The sequence below is a fragment of the Dipodomys spectabilis genome, unplaced genomic scaffold (assembly GCF_019054845.1).
Source record: "Dipodomys spectabilis isolate Male_0828 unplaced genomic scaffold, ASM1905484v1 ptg000096l, whole genome shotgun sequence".
NCBI classification, from domain to species: Eukaryota; Metazoa; Chordata; class Mammalia; order Rodentia; family Heteromyidae; genus Dipodomys; species Dipodomys spectabilis.
In genome coordinates, this window is record NW_024870773.1 from 2,213,093 (window position 1) to 2,239,668 (window position 26,576).

The 26,576-nt window shown below is 53.9% G+C and overlaps 1 protein-coding gene across 1 annotated transcript in view; it reads left to right on the forward strand.

The window, feature by feature from the left end:
* Pgbd5 (piggyBac transposable element derived 5) overlaps nucleotides 1–22,372 on the forward strand; it is a 40,929-nt gene extending 18,557 nt beyond the window's left edge. Inside the window, exons 2-7 of the mRNA XM_042686213.1 lie at nucleotides 10,323–10,750; nucleotides 15,279–15,413; nucleotides 18,094–18,274; nucleotides 19,800–19,997; nucleotides 20,773–20,878; nucleotides 22,127–22,372. Coding sequence (XP_042542147.1) covers nucleotides 10,323–10,750; nucleotides 15,279–15,413; nucleotides 18,094–18,274; nucleotides 19,800–19,997; nucleotides 20,773–20,878; nucleotides 22,127–22,322 — 1,244 coding nt within the window. The 3' untranslated portion in view covers nucleotides 22,323–22,372. The remainder of the gene's footprint in view (nucleotides 1–10,322; nucleotides 10,751–15,278; nucleotides 15,414–18,093; nucleotides 18,275–19,799; nucleotides 19,998–20,772; nucleotides 20,879–22,126) is intronic.
* The last annotated feature ends 4,204 nt before the right edge of the window (nucleotides 22,373–26,576 follow it).

The window sequence follows — 26,576 nt, forward strand, 5'->3', positions numbered from 1 at the left end:
CAAGGGCTTCGCCTACTTGCACCTGGAGAGTAGGTTGAGGATGTTGGTGCTGGGAAGCTTCAGAGCAGGCCGTCACCCTGAGGTGACACCATGGGCATCGGCATTGGCCGGAGCCTTGCTTGCACTGTTAGGTGGAATGCCCTGAATCTGCCAGTGACACATATTTGGCATCTGAATTAGGAGCTGGAAGCAGGGTTAATTTCTCAGTGTAATTGGGTAAAGGAAAATGGCATGGGAATACTGTTGGTCTGTCCTGAGGCTCTGCCATCTACCCTGCCATTACAGAGGAAGGCCATTTGCCTTATTTTACCATGAGAGTATCATACAGACCCCTCCCCGCAGATGTCTCTTGACTGCCTGGGGCAGTTCCTTTAAAGGTTCATGAAGTGTGACACTCGCTATGTATAGGGCTGCAATGGATTTATCCAGGCAGTGGATAAATGCAGTCAATAGTTTAATCTGCCCAGCTAAGGTAACAACGAAGACCTGAGGCTCAGGAGCTGGAATTCCTGGTTCAAATCCAGATGTTGGCAAGCCACTGGGTCCCTGGCTTCAGTTTGCTTTGTCTAGATGTCATGGTAGGGTGAAGTCAGGGCACACAGGGAAGCATGGTGCGGTAGATGATGTGATCTGTCTGTTGGTCCCCTGCGTTACATATAAACTGGATTGAGGGTGCAGAGGAAGGACTGCAGATAGGTTAGGCGTGCACTGGGAATGAGCATGTGGAAAATGGGAGGTAGCATGTAATGACAGGGTGGCTCAAAGTGCTGGGGGCTGCAGGAAAGCCCATGGTGGGTGTCAGGCTGCTCAGGACAGGCGCTTGCTTCCATGGAAGCTCATCATCATGGGTCATGTCCAGCAGACAAGGGGCAGGTGCAGTTCAAACGGGAGCTGTAGAGATGGAGCAGTTCCAGAAATCCCAGACCCCTGCTTCAGTCTGCACCTGGGCATCTCTTACCTGGGTGCTCAGGTCCTATAGGTGACAGAGGAAAGCTAGCCTCATATTCACATGCAGGGGAGATGTGAATGCTGAGAAGCAGGGTGGCTGTTTTATCTCCTTTGTGCTTGGTGTCACCTTGGCAGCAAAACCTGCTTGTAAAACAGCCACCTGATGGCCATCTAGGTGATGGCTGGCATGCTACTCTGTGCAGAAGCTTAAAATGATTAACAGAAGCTGGAGGCCCACAAGCAGTGTCCTGAAATGTCCCCTGCCACTCTCGGCCTCAGGAGTGAAGCAGGAGTGAAGGTGTGCTTGTTTTGCCTGGTCCAGCCCTTGTGTGTAGACGTGCAGGAGTCATGGGAGGAGCTCAAAACCAGGAGGGTATGTTTTAGTCATCTGTGAATATCACACAGAATAGACTTTAGCCCAAGGTGTGTCCTTCACTAGCCTTGCTGGTCCCTGGGAAGGACACCTGCATCCAGAGACACGTGCCCAGGTTGGCATGGAAGCAGAAGGCATCAACAACAATAGCTGGTGGTTATTACAAGTTCAGTGTGAACCAGATGCTGCCTCTGCTTTGTGCGTAGTATTAGTTTGTTCTCATGGTTGTTCTTTAGAGGGGAACACTTGCTGCACATAGGCTTTGTGGGGTAGGTGCCTCAACCAGGGCACTGGACTGGGAGTCGCACTAGTCTGACTGCAGACCCAAGCCCTCTTTGTACAAAGAAACCTCAGGGCTCCGAGGGACTCAGCCACATGATTGTGCCCGGTGCTTGGCAAGGCCAGAAGCTGGGTCCACCATGGGCAGGCTGTCCTGTGAGGCCCTGCAGCTCTAGGCTTCAGCTCTCCTTAATGTGGCACTGGCTTTGTCCCCATTCAAGCTTGTGCCCCTGTGAAGTACTCATAATTGTCCGCCATTGTAGGTCTCACCTGACTTTTTTGTGCTTCTGTAGATCTTTGAATCCTGGAGTCAGGGGTCATCATATGTGGTTGGTGTTGAACCAATACCCACTTATCTCAAAGACTTTGCTTTAGGGCTGTTGGAGCCTAAGGCCTTGTACCTATGCATTGATGATCTCTGTTGGGTCAGGAGGGGGATTGCATGTGTCTGTGTAGATCCAGGGTCAGGAATGGCCTTCGGAGGCTGTGTGCACCTGGGGTCAGGAAAGGTCATTGGAGGTTATGTGCACCTGGGGTCAGGAATGGCCTCTGGAGGCTGTGTGTACATGAGTCAGGAACAGCCTCTGGAGGCTGTGTGCACCTGGGGTTGGAACGGTCATTGGAGGTTATGTGCACCTGGGGTCAGGAATGGCCTCTGGAGGCTGTGTGCACCTGGGGTCAGGAATGGCCTCTGGATGTTATGTGCACCTGGGGTCAGGAACAGCTTCCGGAGGCTATGTACAGTGGAGTCAGAAAGAGCCTTTCCTGTCCAGGAGAATTCATACATTCTACATCAGACGACAGGCAGCCATACCCCTAAGGAGCGCTCTTTGGCTCTAGGGGACCCTTGTGTGCTTGCTGGTCAAAATGGCAACTGCTGTTCATTGAGTACTTAGTCTGCTAGCACTGTGCTGTGGTCTGTACAAAGGCCACTGCAGGTTCTTTCTGCATCTTTGTGTCAGGAGTGGATACAGGCCCATGCCGACCAGAGAAGACAGTCGCATATTTAAAGATCCAGAAAGGGCCTGAAACGTTTACGACCAGTCTTTATTCTGTGGAGGGGGTAACAGTCATTTGTCGGGCATTGTGCTGCTCCTCAGCAGGTGAGACCACACTTGAGCTTGTCTGCTCTGCCCATCTGCTGTCTGAGCATCCTTCTGCTGCCTTCTGTGACCTGCTCACAGCCACTTGGAAGATGAGCATGAGGGGTCTTTCCAGTGTCCTCAACACGTCTCTGTGCCCCCACAGCCCCTCCCCTCCAACCCTTGCTTGCATTTTGCCAGATCTGCTAACAGCTGTCTTTTCTTCCCAGAGTCTGATAAACAATACCCTTAGTTATAAAGAGGACTATTTATAACCAATGGAAGGCACACGCCATCACTGACTGCGTAGAAACATTTTGGGGATTTTTAATGTTTTCTCAGCCTCATTTGGAATGCATCCTTCAAGGTCTGTGCTACTTTCTGTCCCCAGAAGTTTGCTTTTCTTGTCTGACTTCTTATTCCTTCTTGGGAACGTAGATTGGAGAGGAAGAATTTGAAGACTAAAAGCCTTTGGACATCTCCAAAGAGATCTCTCTCCTAGGCAAAGGCAGCGAGCCACAGGGGCTGCAGGCTCTGTTAGAAGCCCAGGGCTGCTCCCACGCCCACTCTCTCTCCTGGGCCCTCATGGCTCTTGTGTGGGGAATAGCCATGGCTGAAGAGGCAGGCAGCTGCAGTGCATGGAGTACTGGTGCCTGGACAGGTGCAGATAAACCTGCTCTGGTTTCACAAGTGAAGGCAGACTTTTACCTGGAAGTATGCACCTACCTCTTCCTTTAAAACTCCACATGCAGGGCCTGGGAAGGTGGCTCAGTGGTAGAGCGCTTGCTTTGCTTGCCTGAGGCCCTGGATTCGATTCCTCAGTACCATGTAAGCAAAAAGAAAAAAATCCGGAAGTGGAACTGTGGCTCAAGTGGTAGAGCACTAGCCTTGAGCTGAAGAGCTGAGGGACAGTGCCCAGGCCCAGAGTTCCGGCCCCACGACTGGATCCAAAAAAATAAAATAAAACTCCACATGCAGGGCTGGGATGTAGCTCAGAGGGAGATTGTGTGCTCAGTGTGGGTGAGAGCCTGGAGTTCTATCCCCAACACTGCATGGAAAACCCATTGCTACTCTTTTTTCTATGGATAAGGGCCACACATTTAACGATTCTCAGATATCCTGCTTTTAGGAATATAAAGGACAAGTTGGTGATTCCTAGTGACCCTGCCAGACTCCGGAGTGGCATCACTGATCCTTTGCCTTACCCCCTCTGGGTCTCTGCTTTCCCAGTAAGCTTGTGTTATATGTCATATTACATTGCAATCTCTCTAAAGGTGTTTCCATGAAAAATGTTTTAAAGTTTCCCCCCTTTTTTGTGGTACTGGGGTTTGGATTCAGGGCCTTGAAGTTGCTAGGCAGATGCTTTACCATTTGAGCTACACTCCTAGTATTTTTGCTTTAGTTCGAGTTTTAGATAGGAGCTCCTGATTTGCAGGCTGGCCCTGAGACCAAGATCTTCCTGTATCTTTCTCCTGTGTAGATTTTTCGATGGCAGGGTCTCTTTCACAAGGTAAGCCTTCCTTCTTGAGGGTCAGTCCTCCTCCCTGAGGTCAGTCCTCCTTCCTGAGGATCAGCCCTCCATCCTAAGGGTCAGTCTTCCTTCCTGACAGTCCTTCTTCCTGAGGGCCAGTCCTTCTACCTGAGGGTCAGTCCTCCTTCCCAAGGGTCAGCCCACCATCCCGAGGTCAGCCCACCATCCCGAGGTTAGCCCACCATCCCGAGGGCCAGTCCTTCATCTGGAGGGTCAGTCCTTCATCCTGAGGGTCAGTCCTTCATCCTGAGGGTCAGCCCTCCTAACTGAGGGTCAGGCCTCCTTTCTGAGCCTTGGTCTTCCTTCCCGAGGGTCAGTCCCACCTGCGGGTCAGTCCACCATTCCCGAGGGTCAGTTCTCCTTCCTGAGGGTCAGTTCTCCTTCCTGAGGGTCAGTTCTCCTTCTTGAGGGTCAGTCCTCTTTCCTGACAGTCCCCCTTTCTGAGCCTCAGTCCTCCTTCCTGAGGGTCAGTCCTCCTTTCTGAAGCTCAGTCCTCTTTCCTGAGGGTCAGCTGTCCTCCTTTATGGACAAGCCAATTGAATAAATTTATTAGGAGTACAACATTGTCTCTGGATTTCTAATCCAAGCTTGTGGAAGCAGCAGCATTCTTATGACAAGGACTGGTGTTGGTCACCTTTAACCCTCTGTTTCTTAAGGCAAAGGGTTATTTAGACTTCAGATTCCAGCTAGTTGTCCTTCCCCATGCTGGAGCTGACTCCCAGCTGGCTGGGTCTTGTGTGGAAGCCCACCCCAGCCAGCCCGCAGCAAGGACACTTTGTCCCACGACTGCTTCATCTCTGGAAGAGCTCCATCCTGCAGGCTCATAATTTAAGGCTTAAAAAAAACATTGCCATGAGATGGGGCAATTAGAGTAGCTTTTGTGTTGTGAAGCTAAAATTGCAGTTTAAAATTTCACAGATGACTGAGTGTGTGTAGCCATCCAGAAGTCTCTGTGAGCTGGGAAGATGCCTATAAGTCTCCCTTTTGAAGCAAGTGGGGACTGTACCCCTGGTCAGGTGCAGGTGGCCAGACCATCCAGGCTCAGAAGGAAAGAGTGACTGTGATGGGTGGCACATGGGGCGTGCCATTCGGCCACCATGTTTGTTAAAGTGTCCTGCTGGCTACGACGTGGGACCCAAGCCCAGAGGGTATCTTTGTGAGATAAATGTGAGCCAGGCTTTTCTGCCCCCAGTTCTGAATTCAGGGTAAAATCTTGTACTAAGAAAGACCATCTCCATCGGGGGCTAATTCTGCTTCCGCTGTCAACTACCTCAGGGATGTCTCTTAACCCTCCGTGACTCAGTTTGCTTCTTGGATAAATGGGTCTCGTTACATTATAGATCTCATAGGGTTGATATCCAGGAACAAGTGGACTGGGTTATTATTGTTAAAAACCGAGCATACACTTACATATAAAAACACGCTGAGTTCTCTGTGTATGTTAAGATAAATGAGACAAACACAACTCATTTATATTTGTTGCTAAGGTAGCAAAACATTTCTCATGGCTATACTCAATGGAGCTTCATCCCAGAAGTGTGGCCTGAGAAAAAAGGAAGAATTAAGGAGAAGGGTCAGGAGCTGCAGGTCAGAATGACCAGAGCCAGGGCACACCGTGCTGCTTTCACAGGCAATACCCAGTCCCTAGTGCTGGCCTTCGTTCTTCTGGTCCCCCTTTCCTGCAGCACCCATCGGTATCAGCCCCGCTCCTCATGAGAGAGAGAACACTGAGGCCTGGGGTTCATTATTCCTTTGCCCATGAGCAAGACATCCTGAGACAGCCTCCTCCACCTAGCTCCCTTTCTCTCATTTCCTCCTCTTGTTTTCCTCTCTAGCAGGGAGTCGGGCGGGGGGGGGGGGGGGTGGGTTCAGGGAAGCAGAGGGAAATAATTACATCCTGGAGAAAGCATCTCAGGCCCCACTTCTTTCTGGAAGAGCTACTTTGTGATGGTGGGTGGGTTGTAGGGACTGTAGGTTCACCAGACCCTGTGCCTGCATCCTCTCTGTTCACCCAGCTGTGTGTGACCTTTGCCCTGTACCCAGATGTTCAGGGTGAGCAAGATAGCCTGGTGGTGAAGGGAAGGGGCTGGGCAATGGCCAGCAGGCTAGGCTGCATAGCTGTCAGGAGATGGCAGGTAGATTGTACCAGGGTGCCCTGTTAGACCAGCTTGTGCAGGATGGGAACAGGATAGGATTAACAGAGGAGGCCCCACCGTCCCACAGTGCCCATGTGGGAGTGAGTTCCAGCACTGGCCACATTGCACACACTGAGCTCCAACTTCTGGGCCAGTCCATGCCCTGATGACCTGGGTTGTGAAGGGGCTGGCAGGGGCGAACTGTCTGGGGCAAACTGTCCTTCCTGTGCTTGTCTCACCCGCACTTTCACATGGTTCTCAGTGACACCCTCTATATCACTGTCCCAGGAGCACCGTCAGCATGGAGTCTGGATGTTGCTGAAGTTGCCTCTTTCTGATCAGGGGCCTGGCTTGGGGAAGGTCTGCCCTTGTGTCTCCCAGGTCTGGCTTCATGTTGTGACATGGCCGTTACCTTTCTGAGTTGGGAGGAGCACAGATAGCATCAGGTGGACCTCTGAACTGTGAGCCAAGATTAAACTGGGAGGGAAGTTACAGAACCCAGTGGCTCGGTGGCTGAAGTCCATGGAGGAGTGTGGACAGCTGTCAGTGGATGTGAGGCACTGGCCTCCTGGAGGGGAAAGGCTGTGAGAGCAGCTGCTTCATTTTGTGGAAGCTGAGGGTTGGCTACAGCCAGCATCGGGAAGGCCAGTCTTGGCCATGTTCTGCGTTTTCCATTTATGGAATAATTTCCAGCGTCTCAAAGGAGAGGAGATTCTTTGTGGTGATGCAGGATATTCCAGTAATTTTTATACTTGTTTGGTTTAGCTTGGAGATAAGCAATTCCATTATTTTAAGCCTTTAATTTAAATCATTAATTGGTCTTCATCAGTATCACAAACTGCCAATAGTTTCTACAAAAAATGCTAGTTCACCCAAAACACCATTCTTGCCCTGAACATTTGCTGGCCTTTCTGATGTGTATGTGTGATGAGGGCGGCAGCTGGCCTCCATCCCAGGGCTGTGAAATCCATTGCAGGAGATCCAGAGCAGAGGCCAGGACCAGCCCTCTTCCATATGGAGGTCTGTGAGAAGCCTGTGAGTTCTGGCCTCATCGGTACATAGAGGTGGTCTCCTGCCAACACCGCAAGGCCAGCAGCGTGGCCCTCTGGGGGAAGGAAGGAGGGAAGGCCAGGAGTGGTCCTCTGTGATCTACCCTAGTAGGAAGGAGAGAGCACTGCATGCTTTGCATAGCTGTGTGTGGAGGGCTGCCTTGCTGATGGTATAAAACAGCTCTACCATACCCGTGTCCACTGCCGACTCCTCACTGGACCCCCGGACACCTGGAGCCTCCAGTTCCCTCTCCTCCACTGCACGAGTTCCTGACACATGTTCTTGCTGCCTGGGATACTCACAGCTCTCCAGTGGGCTGGTGACTGCTAACAGGTGGCCTTTGAAGCCCATCTCGTCTCACAGTTTCTCCAGGGAGCCTTCCAGATTCTCCTTCCCTTAAGGTCAGGATCTGCCGTCCCTCTTGTGGGCACGGCCTCCTTCAAGCCCGAATCTGCTTGCCCCTGAGGGAAGCACTGGTCCTGTTCTTTGTTTCTGGGACCAGCATGGCTCTCCCATGTCTATTGGTCGAGGGGCTCCCTGACTGTCCACTGGGTTTTGCTGCTTTTCTGACCAGGCCTCTGCCGCCGACTACAGGGGGGCTCTGTGTCTGCTCCCAGAATTGAGGATGAAGGGAAGGCCGGTGGAAGCCAGGCCCTGTGAGCCACACACAGTGAGTGCAGCACTGGCCCAATGGCCAGTTGGGACGCTGATGCCTGCGAGGCCCACTGTGTGGACGTGGCTGCAGATGCCACCACCCCAGGACCACGTCATTAAGTGGCCTGTGGTGTTGGAAGCTGGGGGCAAGAGCTGAGTGCCACCCCCACTCCCAACACAGTATTTCCTTTGCAGAGGCTGCTCTGAATTACTGTGCTTCCTGTGCCAGCAGTTATGGTGAGCTCAGAGCCAGCCAGCTGCGTCCTCTTCATGAAGCTATTGTCCAGGCCCCACTGGCTCTGGGGTACATCTGGACATGGCCAGATGTACCTAACTTTAGGAAGAGAAAGCTCCATTCCCCGTGGTCACTGTGGTCCAGCCATTCAACACTGCTTTCTCTCCAATGCCGTCGTGTAGTTCATGGCTTCTCCCACAGGCCACTATGGGCTTTGGAGTGGGCGCAGTACTCTAAGCACCCTCCTCCCTCGCTGCCCCCCCTCCCCCGACACAGGGCCACATCTCAAGGCTAGCGATGCCCTGCACCAGGTCTGCCAGCCACCTTTCCAGTGTGGCTAGTGGCAGTGACTGTGGTGGCTGCCTCACTGTCCCAACAGGGAGAGGCCGTGGAACCCTTCAGCCAGTGTCAGCACCGCTGCAGAGGCCTTCACGCCTCCCCTTCCCTCCATGGGCACTGTCTGGGCATAGTGTGTTACATTGTTGACTTTAGTGTGCATTTTCTCTTTCCATGTACGTTTCCCCTGCCCATCCCACAGAGAAGAGCAAGCTAGGAGAGATTAAATAATTCACTGCCAGGCGCCGGTGGCTCACGCTTGTCATCCTAGCTAGGAGCTGAGATCTGAGGATCACAGTTCGAAGTCAGCCCAGACAGGAAAGTCCGTGAGACTTTTACCTACAATAAACCACCAGAAAACTGGTAGAGTGCTAGCCTTGAGCTGAAGAGTTCAGGGACAGTGCCCAGGCCCAGAGTTCAATCCTTACAACCAATTAAAAAGAGAGAGAAATTTACCATGGCACAGTGAACTGGATTTGGGGGTCATTTCACCAAATCTCCTGCCTCTAAAATGCAGGCTGTTATCTGTCTTCATTTTTCTGTAAAAACCCCAAATAGATTCCAAATCAGTAAGTAAAGTTCTAAAGAACACACAGATTTTATTAAAAGTTGCAGTGTAGACTTAAAAGAAGCAGAACTTGACCCTTACCATCTATATATGGTGAGCCTACCATGAATAGAATTGTAAGCCTGGCTCTTCATGTATCTAAGAGGGATGGAGTGTGGCTCACATGGTAGTGAGGTCTTGGCTTTAATCCCAGAACTGCAAGGCAAACAGCATAAGTGGTGATACCCGGCCTAGGGTTTTTCAGCTTTTTGGTGGTTCCATAAGTTGTGTATTTCGGTGGAAACCTTGCCTTGGGTCTATAGTTGGATCTAGTCCCTGGCCAGTGATGCGTGACAGGCCTTCCTTGGGCTGGCGGCAGCAGGCACCCAGCTAGCCCTGACACTCTGCGGTGCCATGGGAACCAACTCATGGTGTCCTTCCATGTTGGGGTGCTTGCAAGCGCTCCCACATCCATGTCGAGCCTGTGTGCCTGCCTGTGTGCAAAGGGGCCACATTCGACAGTAGTGAGACTTGCATACTGGTGATGTGATCTCAGTGCTCCTGCAGGTGAACTTTCAAGTCAGTTCTAGAATTCCAGTACTGGAATACATAATGAAAATGAAAGTGGGAATCCCCCAGGGTGTGTGTGGAGTGGGGGACTGGGTAGCTTTATGTCCAACTTTCTCTTGGGATCCTTGTTTATGAGGTGAGCCAGGTTTTAACAGAACTTGTATTCTGCCAGGGTTCTGAGAAGGCCCCTTGAGCTTCCTGTGTGGTATGCGCACTGTGAGGGGTGGGCCTGTGCAGGGTGCTGTGGCCGGGCCCGGGAAGTAGGAGGGAGGACTCAGTAGATGAGAGACCTGGGTAGCAGGAGGGCAGACTGTGGAGGACAGAGAGGTATGGGGAGAGGATGGCGAGGAGATAGAGTAGGCGTCCAAGGAGATGGGGCCTGCAGAGCAGAGAGCCACAGGGTGGGATGGCAGGGGCTGGAGGATGGGAGGGTCTGTCCAGGCTTCTCCTGGATGACGTCTGGAGCTGCCTCCTCTGGAAGCTGGAGGGGAAGGGTGGCTGGGTGGGCTGCCAGGGGCACCAGCGCCTGCGTGGGGCGGGCGTGGTGACCGCAGGAGTGAGTGCTTTGTCTGTGGGTTTCAGGTCCAACCCGAAAGATGCCCCCTGGTGCCAGTGCCGTGGACTTCTTTCAGCTCTTTGTCCCAGACAACACGCTCAAGAGCATGGTGGTGCAGACCAACATGTACGCCAGAAAGTTCCAGGAGCGCTTTGGCAGCGACAGTGCCTGGGTCGAGGTGACACTGGCGGAAATGAAGGCCTTCCTGGGCTACGTGATCTCCACCAGCGTCTCGCACTGTGAGTCTGTCCTCAGTATCTGGAGCAGTGGCTTCTACAGCAACCGCAGCCTGGCGCTTGTCATGAGCCAGGCCCGCTTTGAGAAGATCCTCAAGTACTTCCACGTGGTGGCCTTCCGCTCCAGCCAGACCACGCCTGGGCTCTACAAGGTGCAGCCCTTCCTCGACTCCCTCCAGAACAGCTTCGACGCTGCCTTCAGGCCATCCCAAACCCAGGTGAGGCCCGCCCGGAGCAGGGGCATGGCCAGGTGCCCTGCCCCCGGCCCTGCCCTGGCTAGGAGAAGGGGCAGGACTTCGTCTGCCCCTGCTCTTCCTTTGCCTTGTTACTGTTGTCTCTTTGGAGGAGAGGGTAGCAATTGAGGTGGTGACCCACAGACCAGTCAGAATTCGGCCCTTGCGGGGCGTTCCAGCCTCTCTTCATCCTTCTGACCCTCCAGTTGTCCTTCCTCTTCTAGTGAGGCTTTTGTTCTGGCCAATGTAATCATCTCATCCTAACCTCTGAGTCTGAACTCATCTGGTGGTGGCAAGAGGGCTGGGGCCTTCTGGGGGGCAAAGCAGTGAGCTGGACCTGCAGTACTTCTCTGGTCCTGGCTGCTTAGAGCCCAGACAGAAAGTTAGCCAGACCTCATCTCAATGAACTGGGTGAGCATGGTGGTAGTGTTTGTACTCTATAATCCCAGCTGTGCAGGAGGCATCATGGTACAAGGCCAGTCCTGTGCATAAAACACAAGACTCTACCTCAAAAGGGCTGGGGCATGACTCAAGCGGTAGAGCACATAGGCTGTGAGTTCAAACACCAGTACCACTCCCCACTCCCCAAATTTACTCTGTTGATGTTGCAGACTGAAGAGGTGAGGGGATTTCTCTAGCCCATCTGGGAAATGCTTGGCCCATCTGAGCCGGATTCCCTTGGCTTGTTCCACAGGCAGTTATTTACTTATTTTTATCAGTTGTGGGGCTTGAACTATGGGCTTGGGCGCTGTCCTTCTGCTCTTCAGCTCAGGGTGAGCGCTCTACCGCTCGAGCCACAGCGTCACTTCCGGTTTTCTAGTGGTTGATTGGAGATAAGAGTCTCACACTTTCCTGCCCTGGCTGGCTTTGAACTGTGATCCTCAGATCTCAGCCTCCTGAGTAGCTAGCATTACAGGCGTGAGCCACTGGTGCCCAGCTTAAGCAGTTATTTTTATATCGATGGATCACCGTGATTTTGATTTAGGTGCACAGCTGGGTGCCGCAGGGCTTTTGAAGGGATGAGGGCTCCTGCTGCACATGGGCCCCAGGTGCCAAGTTCTCCTTGTTGCACATAGCAGGCCGATGCCGGATGTGCAGGTGTTGCTGCCCACTTTCTGGCTTTTCCCTCCTCTCTCCTCTGAGAAGACTTGTCCATTCTCCAGGGCCCAGTGCTCTCACATGCTGCCTTTCCCACTTTCCCTCAAGACAGAATACAGACCTTCCTTCTGATAGACTCTGGGGCCAAGTGCCAGCCTGGCACAGGAATGAATCAGATCAGAGACATGTTGACTGGATGCCAGGAAATTAGCCATCCTTGGGGACTGTCCTCGGGGCTGGGTGACTGGGCACCTCAGGCCCAGGCCTCTCTTAGGAATCCAGCTGCCAGTGGGGCAGGGGCGGGGGGGGAAGGGGAGGAGTCAAGGGGTGGATGGTGGATGGCAGACACATGGCAGCCCAAGGATGGGGCTGCTGGGAGCCCTCCAGTGTCCAGTCCAGTCACCTGCAGTGCACTGACTGCATCCTGCACTTACGCAGACCTGGCCGCCTGGGAACTGGACACAGGGTCATGCTGTGCCTTGCTGCAGTACCCCCAGGGACCTGCGGTTGGGGGTCCGCCCCTGTCAGCCCTGGTGTGAGTGTCTGAGGTAACAGAGTCCTTCCTGAGCCTGAGCTGCAGATCGAGTGGGTTTTCCTTGGTCACAGGGCCCCAGTGAGTCATGCAGGCCCAGGGACAGGGTGTACATTCTGCCCTTGTACCTCTTACTGCCTCTTTGATGGGGCTCGGGTAGGATCTCAGGTCAGGCTCACTCCTTCCCCTTCTCCTTTTGCTCTTCTTGGCTTTACATAGTCTTTATTTTCTTCAGCACTTTTCCCCTAATTAATCTGATGTTTTGGCATTGGTTGGGATCCAGGTGGAGAACAAGCGAAATGTATGGGAAGAGTTGGTGGCCCAGGGTGCTGACAGGACTGAGAGGATGGGGCAGCATTGGCCAACAGCCACCTTGGTGGCAGGGCATGAAGGGCTAAGGCCTTGAGAGGTCTCAGAGCCCGGGATTGTCTCGTGGCCACCTGTGCTGGAGTCCGGCTGCAGGAGCCTGGTGATGTCTTGTATAGAGGTCAGCTCTGGGACCCAGCCAGCGATTGAGAGCATCATCAGTCTTGGAGGTCCACGGAAGGTGGGTGTGGAGATCTGTGGAGCACAGTTAGGTGTATCGCCACTACCTCACACTCCTGGGCTTTCAGAAGGCTCTGTGCTCCTTCCTGCCTAGCCAACAGTGCTCCTGCTCTCCTTGCTGAGCCTGCAGCGGCACCCCAGGGTATGGTGCTTGGCTCTTCCTGCCCTTTGTGAGATCCATGGAGCAGTCCCCTTCCCTCAGCCTTGTAAGATGTTGGGTCCTGGGAGAGGCTCTGTGCTCACTCTTGTGCACGTGCTCCCAGCTCCTGGAGCCTTCCCCAGGCTTCCACATGCGGCTGCCTCAGTGTCAGCAAGGGTGGCGCTTTGAGGCTTTCAGAGCCCTCAGAGGACCCCAGAATCTATTCACAACAGAGCGGCAGTGTGTGCAAGCATGTCCGTGTGTGACCGTCACATGCAAGTGCAAAATGGAAGACATAGTGTTTCCTCTAAACTACCGCCAGATTTGTGAGAGAAATGTCCCCAACATACCCAGAATGAGCTTGTCATAAGACACAGTGTGTGCAGTGGGTGTCTGCTACCCTGCGCTGTGCGGCTCATCAGGCCCAGCCTCAGTGCTGACCGGAGAGGGTAGGGTGTCAGAGGCTCGGAGCTTGTCGTTGGCCCTGCTGTGCCGTGATGCAGGTTTGTGTATTTGCCAGAATGAGGTCGAGGCGGCTCACTTTCCAGGTGGCTGAGGCACGGGGCGTGTGCAGGCCTGGCAGGGGCTGGCAGGCACTGAAGGCTCCTCTGTGCCCTCCTCCCTGTCTCTCTGCTCCTCACTGTATGTAGATTTTTCATTTGGATCAAATTGAAACTTGGAATGTTCTGGACCCACAGTATGAATGTGAGCTTGAGGGCCTGGGCGTAGCATGGCAAGTCTGGCCTCCTCAGTGTCTTGTCCTCGTGACCGGAGTCAGGAACTTCCAGCAGTAAAAGCCCAATGTGTTGAGTGTGTAACCCAGACCCACCCAGTTCAGGCTTGGGTTCGAGGACCAAGGTTTGAAGCCAGCTTGGGTAGAAAATTATGCAAGATTGTTATCTCGAATTAACCAACAAAGAAGTTGAATGGGGAGGAGAGAGAGAGAGAGAGACTAACAGAGAGACAGAGACAGAGAGAGAGAGCATGCAGGCGGGGCATACGTGCCACGTGTTTTATACTGTCCCCAGATGGTTGGTTTGCTCAGATGTTCCCGGCAGGTGACCAGGTAGACTTCCTGTGGTCTCTGTTTGGGCTTGTCAGTTCTGCCACTGCAGCCTCAGGGCAGTCTTAGAAAGTATGTAAGCTGGTCAACACAGCCATGTCCTAATAAAACTTTACTTATAGAAGGAGGCAGTGGGCTAGGCCATGCTGCGGTTCCTGACTCCTGACAAAGAGTGTGTACAGAGTTCTGGAAATCAGATTATTGCCTACGACTTTTATTTAACTACAGACATACACAGTAAATTCATAGTTAATCTTGAAATAGGACCGAAGAGAGAAGTATCACCATCCTAAAACATAGCTGGGAGCCTCCTCAAACATTCAGCTTGAAGAAACAGCGTCCAGTGCTTCCTGGAGCTGTTTTATCGTCCCATTTCTTTTCACACTGCCATCTTGTAATAGAAATGTGTTATCCAGAAGCTGATGCAGACAGAGTACCTTTAAAGTTGTCTTGGGGACCTCTGTCAGGAAGAACGGTGCCTGGGGCACAGCCAGCGGTCCTGTTGCGTCTGGCAGCAAGGCCTGGGCCGTCAGCGCCCTGTTCAGAGAGGAACTTCAGACTGGGAAGAGGAGCGTGGTCGCAGGGAGCTGTCTGAGGACCCACAAGAGGCTGGGTGCTCATTAAGGAGCAGGCACTCAGCACACGTGGGGCGGTGGTTCTTCTTCAGCACCACAGGAAGGAGGGAAGCCCAGAGAAAGAAAGTATGGTGTTTGCTTTGTTTCCTGCAGGTTTAAGTTCATTATAGAATTCGACTCAGGACTCCAGTGTTCCTTGAAAGGCTGCGGGTGCCCTCTGCTGGACACTTTTAGCCAGAGGCTGAGGATACAGCCTCCATCCCACTGGCTGGAGACCCTAGGCACAGAGATGGGACTGGATGCCAGCAACAGTGACAGCAGTGGTGATCTGAGTTGCCCACTGTCTGTGCGGAGGCTCTGCCCACTCTGGCTGACTCCTGGATGCTGGCTGATGGTGCCTCCATGTTGTGTAGACAGCAGAGAAGGATGGGAAGTTGGCCAAGGCCATAGAGCTGACTGGAGGCAGATGGCAGCTGAGCTTACCCTGCTGTCCTGGGAGACCCCTACTTCTCCCTTCCCAGCAGGTGCCACATGAATCCCTGCTTCTCCCTTCCTGGCAGGTGCTACATGAACCCCTAATTGATGAGGACCCTGTGTTCATCGCGACGTGCACCGAGCGAGAGCTACGAAAGAGGAAAAAGCGGAAATTCAGCCTGTGGGTCCGGCAGTGCTCTGCCACGGGCTTCATCATCCAGGTAAGCTGGGTGTGCAGGGCTTTGGGGGGCACTGGCTGGTCCTGGCCTGTTCCTCTGCTCTCTTCCTGTCCACTGACACCCTCTGGGTGGACAGGAGCCACAGAAACGCAGGTGTCCCCAGACAGAGGCCTTCCTCGTGCATGTGCCTCCCCATGGCTGCACAGGGCCCTGGGCTGGGTGCCTGGTGCCAGCTCAGAAGGCTGCCTGGCCTGCTGGGCTTCTACCCACCGTCTTGTACCAACCAGTTCCTTCTTCACAGCCACCAGCAGCGAGCTGGGAAATTAAGTCACCATGGTGGACAGTGGCAGCAGTGTGGGTGTGTGTTGCAGCTCCTACAGATGAGAACACGCATGTGGTGTGATTCTTCGGGACCCCCTTTGAGGCAAGGGTGCCTTTGGCACCCAGCAGCTGAGGGTGGCTACATATTGCACTAGGGCTGACTCCGGCAGCTGAGTGAGGGACAGTGGCTGTTATAGGCATTTCTGGTAGCTGATGTCAGGGTTCTGGCCCTGATGTCAGCCAGTAGTCCCTGTGGAGGAAACGTGCCTAGCCTGGTGCTTCCCCGAGTTAGATCCTTTGGCTGGAACTTTGAGGCCATGCTTTTATGTGCCTTAAGTGTAGACCCTCTGGGGTTTACCGTAAAAACCGGTTGCTTTTTGTCATGAGTGACCAAGTTTGGTGGTCTTTGGCCTTGTCCTGGTGCGGCTTTCTGGTTACAGCCTTCCTCTGGCTTCCTGGTAGAACCGGAATGGCAGGCTCAGCAGCTCTGTGGTGTGGCCGTTGATGTCCAGACTTTCCCCCAGTCCACCGCTGTAAGGACAGGACAGCCATATTTGTCAAGTGATGCCACAGTCATCTGGTGGGACAGGTTCTAGGTTGATGGCTGTTGCGTGTTCTCGACGGGGCACAGCATGATGTTTCTCCCAGGAGCACGTTGGTGGCCCAGCATGCTTAGTTCTGTGTAGACATAGGGCCATTGCTGTCCTACAGGGTCATCCTGGTCTGCAGTTAGGGCGGGCACAGGGAGCTAAAGGCACTGGTGAGCAGCCCCTGCAGAGGCTGTGGACCATTCCAGAGCGGCTGCTCTAGGATACTAGTCAGCGCCACTGGGAGTTTCTTCCTGGCTGTCCATAGGTAGGGCTGGGCTGGGTGTTCAGAAAGTCTCTTTCCCGGTCTGCTCCTTTGGTGGCAGTCATGGAGGCAGCAGAATGGCAGTGAGAGATTGTACAGCCTGCCCCCGGGTGGATGCAGAGAACAAACAAAACAGTCATGTGGGGGCATACATGGGTGCACCCCAACCTGTAAGGGGGCTTGGCGTCTGTCCATGGTGAAAGTAGGCCTGTCTCTGGCTGAGGACCAGGATTGGGGAGGTGTCGATCCCCACATACTGGCCTGTTACCTGTCACTGCTTTTCCTTCTGTGCCTTGATTTTTTTCCAAAAGGATGCATCTGTGCCGCGGACCGGGTTCTGTCGGGACGACGGAGGACACCTAGGGGAGGAACCTGGAATAGGATGGGGAGATGGCAAACAGACAACTCACACACATTAGGAGTGGATGCTGAGTGCTGAGTGCGATTTAATGCAGAGGATAACAAACTTTTATAGCAAAAGTCTCCATGAGAAAGGGCAAAAGGTTACACAATCTTGCTGCAGGGCTTCTTTTTTAGGTGGTCACCAGCTGATCGCCTGATAGGCACTTGTTTCCAGCTTATCTCTAAGAAATACAACGATTACGATGTTTGTCACCAATTAACCATTACCTATCTTTACAGAGGCCTTAACTTTCCCAAATAGGTCTTTCCTGTTTCTTCTTTAATAGTAAACCTCAAGGAGACCTGGATCTAGCAATTCTCTAGGTCTAGCAATTCTCTTAGTAAATAGCAGGAAATTCTTTCTCCTAAGTAATTATCTCAGCAATTGCCATACATTCTTTCTGTTCTAGCTGAGCCTACAGCTTCTTGTAAATCCCTTACAAATAATTCCTTCTGCTGAAGTGACTTTGTGAAAACCCCCAATACTTTTATATTTACTTATAACTTATCGCCTAGCCTCCATAAGGGGTGTTTCAGGGTAGCACTTAACTCTGGTGAGTTAGTCATATTTTTAAGACACTCATCAGATATTGGAGTCGTCAACACTCTTAAGAAAGAGCTTTGAATAAGGGAACGTTGACAATGAGCAAGTACAAAGAGCAGTAGAAGCAGTACAAGATTAATAGGCACTCTTATGCAGTGAAGAAAGGCAGAAACACATCTTTTCCCAGGGGTTTTTCCAGCCTTTTCCCAGGAGTAGGCCTCTTAGAAGCCCTATTCTCCGAGGTAGACTTCGGTGAAGTCCCAAAACTTGGAGATAGGTTTCTGTAAAGCCCCATTCTCTGAGGTAGACTTCGGTGAAGTCCCAAAACTCAGAGATAGGTCTCGAAGCCCCTATCATGGTCTGATAGATGGTTTCCCATGCTAAGCAGACTCTACTGGGGTCGGCGTGGCACATCTGGGCCAAGCCCTCGGCTGCTTGGGCTGGGTTGGGGGGGGTGTTGGCGACCATAGGGGACTGCAGGGTCTGGGGAGATGGGGTGCCTTCCCAGGCTTCAGACCAGGATGGAAGCACACACACCCTGTAGCTTGGACTCCAGCATTTTGCTGCTGCAAGTGCCCTGACCTTGGTGTGTTTCTCTCTAAGATTTACGTTCACCTGAAGGAAGGAGGGGGTCCAGATGGCCTGGACACACTGAAGAACAAGCCCCAGCTCCACGGCATGGTGGCCAGGAGTCTGTGCCGGAACGCGGCCGGCAAGAACTACATCATCTTCACAGGGCCCAGCATCACCAGCCTCACACTGTTTGAAGAATTTGAGAAGCAAGGTTTGCTGAATGGCTGTGGAGTGACAGGGAGTGGGGGAGGAGGCGGCGTGGCCAGCACAGGCTCCACTGGGTAGTGATGATGGAAAGCACAGGCCCCGCTGGAAACACAGGTTGGTCCTGGGCACTACTGGCACAGAGCTCTGACCAGTCCTCCCCACCCTGCCCCGTGTTCCCTGGTCTCAGGCTGAGACTGAGTGGGGCCCCAGGCTTCACCCTAGTGAGGACCTTGCAGGTGCCTGAACTGTCTCCCTCTCCCATGAGCTACCTTGGCTGGAGGGAAATGTGTGTGCTCAGAATAACCCAGTGACCTCAGAATGGCCTTGGGCCCCCAAGGGCCTGATGCTTTCTGTATCTGCAGAGACTGAGCCTGGCCCAGTGGAGGCAGCCAGGGAAGGCTGTGGCTCCCTTGGCTTCTCCCTGAGCTGAGGAGTACCCTGTCCTCTGGGAGCCCAGCCAGGGCCTATGCTATCCAGCCATCACCCTTAATTGCGTGCGTTTTGCTTTTGCTTATTTGGGGAGCGAGTGTCTGGCTGTAGCACAGGCTCTCGGCAGGCCTCCTGGGGTTGGGCAGGGCCGGGCCGGGCAGTGCAGGCTGTGCCCTCTGGCCTGGCCCTCTCCCTGCCCAATCTCGTGTGTGTGACTCACCAGCCATCAATGCTTGGTACTCAGGAGGGAGGTTGTGAGAGACGTTCTACTGTGTAGGAAGCAGCTCTTCGGAGGAGTCGTGGAATGTGTGGGTGCCCTGTCCGTGTCCTGTGCTTGTCTGTGATGGGTCCCCGGGGCCTCTCCATCCGCTGTACCAGGAGTCAGTAGAACTTTCCAGGCTGAGTGTGTATTGCCGTGGAGTTGCTGCCTGGTGGACGGAGGCTCTGGAGCAGAGGACCAGGGTGCCCGAGCATGGCCTGAGCCCTCAAGAGCTGGGGTGCTGTACTAGGCCTCTGAAAGGAACACATAGGACTCTAGGAGGAAGGGATGAAGGGTGTGAAATGACCTCACTGTCTGCTTTCAGAAGCGTCTCACCTCCCTCACAGCTCCTCACATGGAGTGCTGTGTGTCCTCTGCCATGACCAGGCGCATTGGTTTTTACTGTGTTATGGAGGGTCGTGTGTCTTCTGCCATGACCAGGGGCATTGGTTTTTACTGTGCCACAGAGTACTGTGTGTCCTCTGCCATGACCAGGGGCGTTGGTTTCTGCTGTGCCCCGCTAAGGGACCACCAGGACTGGGCCCATTGCGTCTTGGCCTCCTGCTGGCTTGGGGGCTTGACCAGCCTCGTAGCTTTTTCCTTAGTGTCCATGCATTGCCCTGATGATGTAGAGATTCCGGAAGCAGAGGGCTGCTAGATGCACTGCTGCTACAATGGCCTGTGGCCTCTGCCATGACCACTGTGTGTGTTACACATGCCTAGGACGTAGTGGTAGATGGTGGGGATTTGTAGCTGCTGCCAGCCAGGAGTCTGGAGGCCTCCCCCATCAGGCTCCAGGGCCTCACTGTAAGAGGCTTACACGACTGCTTCCCAATGCCAGGCATCTACTGCTGTGGCCTGCTCAGCTCCAGGAAGAGTGACTGCACTGGCCTCCCCCCGTCCATGCTGACTAACCCTGCCACCCAGCCAGCTCGGGGCCAGCACCAGATCAAGACCAAGGGGAACATGTCTCTCATCTGCTGGTACAACAAGGGCCACTTCCGCTTCCTGACCAACGCTTACTCCCCGGTGCAGCAGGGTGAGTGCCCTGAGCCCTGAACAGTGAGCACTGAATGCAGAGCCCTGAACTGTGAGCCCTGGGGACGGAGCCTCTCTGCTGCACCGATGTGCTTGTGGGAGATCCGCAGTCACCGGGGCAGGAAGACGTGCACGTGGTGCCTCAAGATTGACCAGTGGTAGCTACCACGTTTCACAGGTCTAGGTGTTCCCTCATGTCCATGGCAGTGTTTTGGGGAACAATGGTGCTCCCCAACTTTGTTGCTCAGGCAGCCTCTGTACCCTTGTACCCCATCACCTTCCCCAGTAGTGCAGGTTCTAGTCCAGGCAAAGCTCTTGGCGGACCTGCAAGGCAGGTTCTGGTTTTTGTTCACTTGAATATTTGATAGTCCTTAAAATAATGCACAAGCCGTCGCCCTGACACGTGTGGGCACCTCAGGAAGGCTCTCAGGGGCACATATGGCTTCCTGACACTGTGGCTGCTGGGGACAACGTCCTTCTCCATCCCCCCAGTCTACAGAGGCTAGGGCAGCATGTGTGGTCACCCGGCAGTGGCTGCAGTAGAGGTGAAGGGGGTATCGGCTCCCCGGCTCTGCTGGTGCAGTTTATGAGTTGTGTTCTGCTCTGCTGTGTTGGATGAATTCAGTAAACTAGTGTGTGGAGATAGCAGTTGAAGTACACAGTGACCCAGCCCAGACCCCCACCCTCCACTCTGTCCCAGTCCCCCATCCCCATCCCGTCCCGGGCAGCCCAGCGGTGTTGTCTGTGGTACTGATGCAGCTCCCGTCTCCCCACAGGGGTCATCGTCAAGAGGCGGAGTGGAGAGATCCCCTGCCCGCTGGCCGTGGAGGCCTTTGCCGCCCACCTCAGCTACATCTGCAGATACGATGACAAGTACAGCAGGTGAGTGTGGGACTGTCTGTAGGGCACGGCAGGCACTGTGCTCAGACAGACACTGCTCCACAGGCCTCGGTGGGTGCTGCCCACAGTACAGGTGCTGGTCTACAAGGAGGCACAGTGGGCGCTGTCTGCAGAGTGAGTGTTAGGCCACGGTGCAGACATTACCCACAGGCAGTATAGTATGGTGGGCATTGGTCCATGGTGGCACAGCAGTGGGCGAATGCTGGACATCACCATTTGGATCCCCAGACTGAGATCTGAAGGGTGAAGGTGTATGTGATGGCTCCGTGCCCTTGGCTGCCACGCCTCTGTCTGCCAAGCTGCCCACCCTCCAGTCCACAGTCATGGGTGTCTCAGTACACGGATCAGCCCTCACCTGTGTCCCTTATTCCTCTGTCACCCAGTGTCCACCCAAGGCCCAGGGCCTTTGCCTTCAGACTCAGTGCCTAAGACCTCCTTGGGCATGCATTGTGGGGGCACCGTATGTAGAGGGCACGTGTGGTACAGCCGGCATGGCACAGCTGTGGATGTGTGTCCTGCTTCTGTCATACCCAGTGTCACAGTGGCCACCTGAGGCCTCCACCCCTGGGCCAGCCTTCCACCAGCATAGGCGGGGCTGGCTTGACAGCTGGGCTGCCAGCTTGTTGAGCAGAGCCAGGGTGCCTAGGTGCAGTTGGCACACTCTGGCCTCCCGAGTACCCGTCATGAGGCTCTGGGGACAGTAGTGGAGCAGCTCTGCTCCGGGTTCACTGATGTCCTGAGCATACTGGGCACTAGCGCCTCATGGGTGGTGCTTTCAGAGACAGAGACAGGGTTGTGTAGCGTCCTCAGGCCACTGCAGGCTTGGCAGTCTCCCTGAGGGCAGTACCGTCCATCCACCAACCAGAGGGCGCAGAAGTAGAAGGAAGGCTGCAGAGAAGGGGCGCCCACAGGCACAGGGCTGGGGCAGCATGCGCCGTGGGCAGTGTGTGCCATGGGTGTGGAGAAGGGCTGCGGAAAGCAGGAGCTCAGGCTAGCAGGCTCTGCAGGATCTGGGCTGGAGGCCCATGTTGGGGACTCCTGTTATCCTAGTCCCTTGAGAGGTACTTCTCCTTTGGCCACCCAGCTGGCACCCACCTTCCCTGAGCCCTCCCTACAGGAAAGTTTGCAGGCTCCCAAGCCAGGCCCTGCCCCAACCCCGAGCCCACCCTCTGGGACAGTCTGCAGGCCCAAGGCCGGCCATGCCACATCAGCCGCCCCCTCTGCCCACAGGTACTTCATCTCCCACAAGCCGAACAAGACTTGGCAACAGGTGTTCTGGTTTGCCATCAGCATCGCCGTCAACAATGCCTACATTCTGTATAAGATGTCGGACGCCTACCACGTGAAGCGGTACAGCCGGGCGCAGTTTGGCGAGAGACTGGTCAGGGAGCTGCTGGGCCTGGAGGATGCCTCCCCCGGCCACTGAGGCCATGCGGCTGCCCGGGCGTGGCAGGAAGAGGAGGGAGCCTGCCCAGTGCCCGCCCTTGAGGCCTGTGTGTGGTCAGCGTTGTTCAGATGTCACGTCCTCTGAGGGCCTTCGAGCCGCATGTGTAAGCTCTGCAGACCTGGGACTTGTGTCTGCAGCACGGTGCGCGCTCCGTGTTGGTGACAGGTCTGTGGCCCGGGCTCCAAGCGGAGGCCGAGTGCACCGAGAAGCACTTCTGTGCAGATACTGATGCAGTCAGGGTCGTGCCTGCAAGACTGCACTGGGTACGGTTTGGTACCCACATTTCCCTGGGCCAGCAGCTTAGCTGTTCTGGAAGCAGAAGCAGCCGGTGCCGATGCCTGGGACGTGGGCAAGCCGCCCGCACTGACCACTGGTTCTTCTCATTTCCTCCCTCAGGGCTGGCAGGCGGGCAGAGGGGACCTGCTGGGAGGGCAGCAAAGGTGATGCTATTTTTTATTTTTAAATATATCTTCAGGTTATTTTCTTACTGTTGCTTAAGGTCTACTGTCAAGGGGAGGTGTCCCCTACTCTCCCATCCCTCGCCTCTCAGCCCTTGCATGATCACAGTTCCGTGTCTGGCCTGTGGCGGGGTGGGAAGGGCCCCTGGCTTCTTAAATGAATGTGCACAGCGCCGAGGCCTGGGAGCTGCAGAACTCCCTGTTGTGAGAAATGTGTTGCGTAGCTGAAACAAAACCCTCTGCTGAGGACCGTTTGCCAGTTGTCTTTTCTCAAAAGTGAAGTGACCCTACGATGACCCTGTGGCCCCTCAGAAAGGCGTGGGTGGCCGTGGGAGACCCTGGCCTGTTGGCTCAGTGACCGCCTGGGTCGGCCGGGGCTGTCCTCGCTGACAAGCAGCCGTAACTTGAGGTAACTCCAGTGCAGCCACGCAGCCACCTCGTTTCTTCAGACGCAGAATCTGTTCGACTCAGGCTGACATTCCTCCCTCACCCCCCACCCCCTCAGTGTTGCTGGCCGCATGCCCCGGCTTCCTGTCATCCCTGCCCCCACTTCCGTGTAATCCTGCCCCGATTCTGTGTCATCCCCTCCCTGACTCCATGTCATCCCCTCCCCGACTCCATGTCATCCCCTCCCCGACTCCATGTCATCCCCTCCCTGACTCCATGTCATCCCCCATGCTGACTCCATGTCATCCCCTCCCCGACTCCATGTCATCCCCTCCCTGACTCCGTGTCATCCCCCATGCTGACTCCATGTCATCCCCACCCGACTCCATGTCATCCCCTCCCGACTCCTTGTCATCCCCTCCCCGACTCCATGTCATCCCCACCCGACTCCATGTCATCCCCTCCCGACTCCATGTCATCCCCACCCGACTCCATGTCATCCCCACCCGACTCCATGTCATCCCCTCCCTGACTCCGTGTCATCCCCCATGCTGACTCCATGTCATCCCCACCCGACTCCATGTCATCCCCACCCGACTCCATGTCATCCCCACCCGACTCCATGTCATCCCCACCCGACTCCATGTCATCCCCACCCGACTCTATGTCATCCCCACCCGACTCCATGTCATCCCCACCCGACTCCTTGTCATCCCCTCCCTGACTCCGTGTCATCCCCCATGCTGACTCCGTGTCATCCCCACCCGACTCCATGTCATCCCCTCCCCGACTCCATGTCATCCCCACCCGACTCCATGTCATCCCCACCCGACTCCATGTCATCCCCACCCGACTCCATGTCATCCCCACCCGACTCCATGTCATCCCCTCCCCGACTCCATGTCATCCCCACCCGACTCCATGTCATCCCCACCCGACTCCTTGTCATCCCCACCCGACTCCATGTCATCCCCACCCGACTCCTTGTCATCCCCTCCCTGACTCCGTGTCATCCTCCATGCTGACTCCATGTCATCCCCTCCTCGACTCTGGGTCATCCCCTCCCTGGCTCCAGTCATCCCCTCCCCAACTCCGTGTCATCCCCACTCCGACTCCTTATCATCCCTGACTCCGTGTCATCCCCTTCCCGACTCCGTGTCATCCCCTCCCTGCCTTCATGTCATCCCCGCCCCAACTCAGTGTCGACCCTGCCCTCCGTGTCAACCCCACCCCGGTTCACCACAAGGGACTGGCCTGTGGTGGGAGCCCAGCCACGGGCCACAGGCCAAAGCTTAGGTTGTGATTCAGACACCTTTGCTGTGCCCCTTAATCGGATTGAAAGCACTTTTACCACGTGAAGAAATATATTTTTAATTTGTGATGCTTTTCTACAGGGTCCACTATTTCTGAGTTAATGTGTTTCCAACACTTAGGGAGACTAATGAAGGCTGATGAGTTTTCTTTTCTGTCCAAACAAGTAAAATAAAAATAAGTCTATTTAGATGTTGATTCTTTGTTCATATGTGGGTTTGTTTCAAACCTCCGAGACAACTATTCTGAGACTTGATTTCCTACGGTGTGATCCGAATTCTGAAGTGCTGAGTGCTTGGTAAAGGCAGCTCATTTCCAACCTTCCTGTGCAGGAAGCGGAAGCCAGGCTCCCAGTGGCTCCCATGAGGAGGGTGTGTTGGGACCCCTGTGCGCAGTGGCCTCTGGCTTCCCCCTGCCCTCTGTGAGTGCCTACATTCCTCCCTTTGCCCGGTGTGTGTCCCACTTTGACCAAGCTCTGGCCCTACGCAGTGCTTGCTGCTCCCTTCCCTGCGGGAGAGGTCTGTGGACCTCTGAAGGAGCCGTGTCTCTGTCAGTGTCGCAGCTGGTAGACCTGCAGGATTTTCAGGCAGGGACCTTTTGCATGCATTTGGAGACTCCTGGAGAGGAGGGACCAGCCCATTCAGGGGCAAGGGCCAGAGCAAGGCTGGCAGAGGCCTTTCCTATGGGCCTCCAGCCCTGCTCGCCTCACATCTGTGCTGCTGCACCAGCTGTGTGCTGTGTGTGGCTGTCCACACCCTCCGCCTTCACGCAGCCATGCCCACAGCCGTAAAAAATCCACTCACTGGGCAGTGAGGGTTTAGCATTTTCATTGGTCCTCTCCTAGATGTGGTGTTCTAAAAACTCCCCTTACCCCCTTGCGGGCTCCCCAAGCTGAGGGTGAGACCCAGCACGCCAGGTGTGTAAGGAGAGTCTGGGGAGGCAGCAGGGTGGCATGCTCTCTCGTCTGAGGCGTTTCTTCTGGTCACCGACTCCTCACCATGATGCACCGCGACAATGTGTCATTTACGGTATCATATGGTATCTCAGTGTGACATTTTTATTGTCTCACTTCTTGTGGTATAGTGCGACATTTTATGGTATGATTTGCGGTAGTGTGACATTTTTATGGTATGATTTGTGGTATAGTATGACATTTTATGGTATTATATGATGTCTCATGGTATCATGTGACATTTTTGTGGGATAGTGTGACATTTTTATGGTATGATTTGTGGTATAGAGTGACATTTTTATGGTATGATTTGTGGTATAGTGTCACATTTTATGGTATCATAGGTGACATTTTATGGTATATGGTGACAGTTTATGGTATCATAGTGGGACATTTTATAGTATGATTTGTAGTGTATTGTGTGATTTTATGGTATAGTGTGACAGTTTATGGTATCAGTGTGACATTTTATGGTATCACAGTGAGACAGTTTAAGGTTTCACAATGTGACATGGTATCACAGTGAGACTGTTTATGGTATCACAGTGTGACATGGTATCACAGTGAGACAGTTTATGTATCACAGAGTGACAGTTTGTGGTATCACAGTGTGACATAGTATTACAGTGTGACAGTTTATGGTATCACAGCGTGACATCTTATGGTATCACAGTGTGACATGGTATCACAGTGAGACAGTTTATGGTATCACAGTGAGACAGTTTATAGTATCACAGTATGACATCTTATGGTATCACAGTGAGACAGTTTATAGTATCACAGTATGACATCTTATGGTATCACAGTGAGACAGTTTATGGTATCACAGTATGACATCTTATGGTATCACAGTGAGACAGTTTATGGTATCACAGTGAGACATCTTATGGTATCACAGTGTGACATGATATCACAGTGAGACAGTGTATGGTATCACAGTGTGACATTTTATGGTATCAGTGTGACATCTTTTTGGTATCACAGTGTGACATGGTATCACAGTGAGACAGTTTATGGTATCTCAGTGTGACACAGAATCACAGTGAGAGTTTATGGTATCACAGTGTGACATCTTATGGTATCACAGTGTAACCGTTTATGGTATCACAGTGTGACATCTTATGG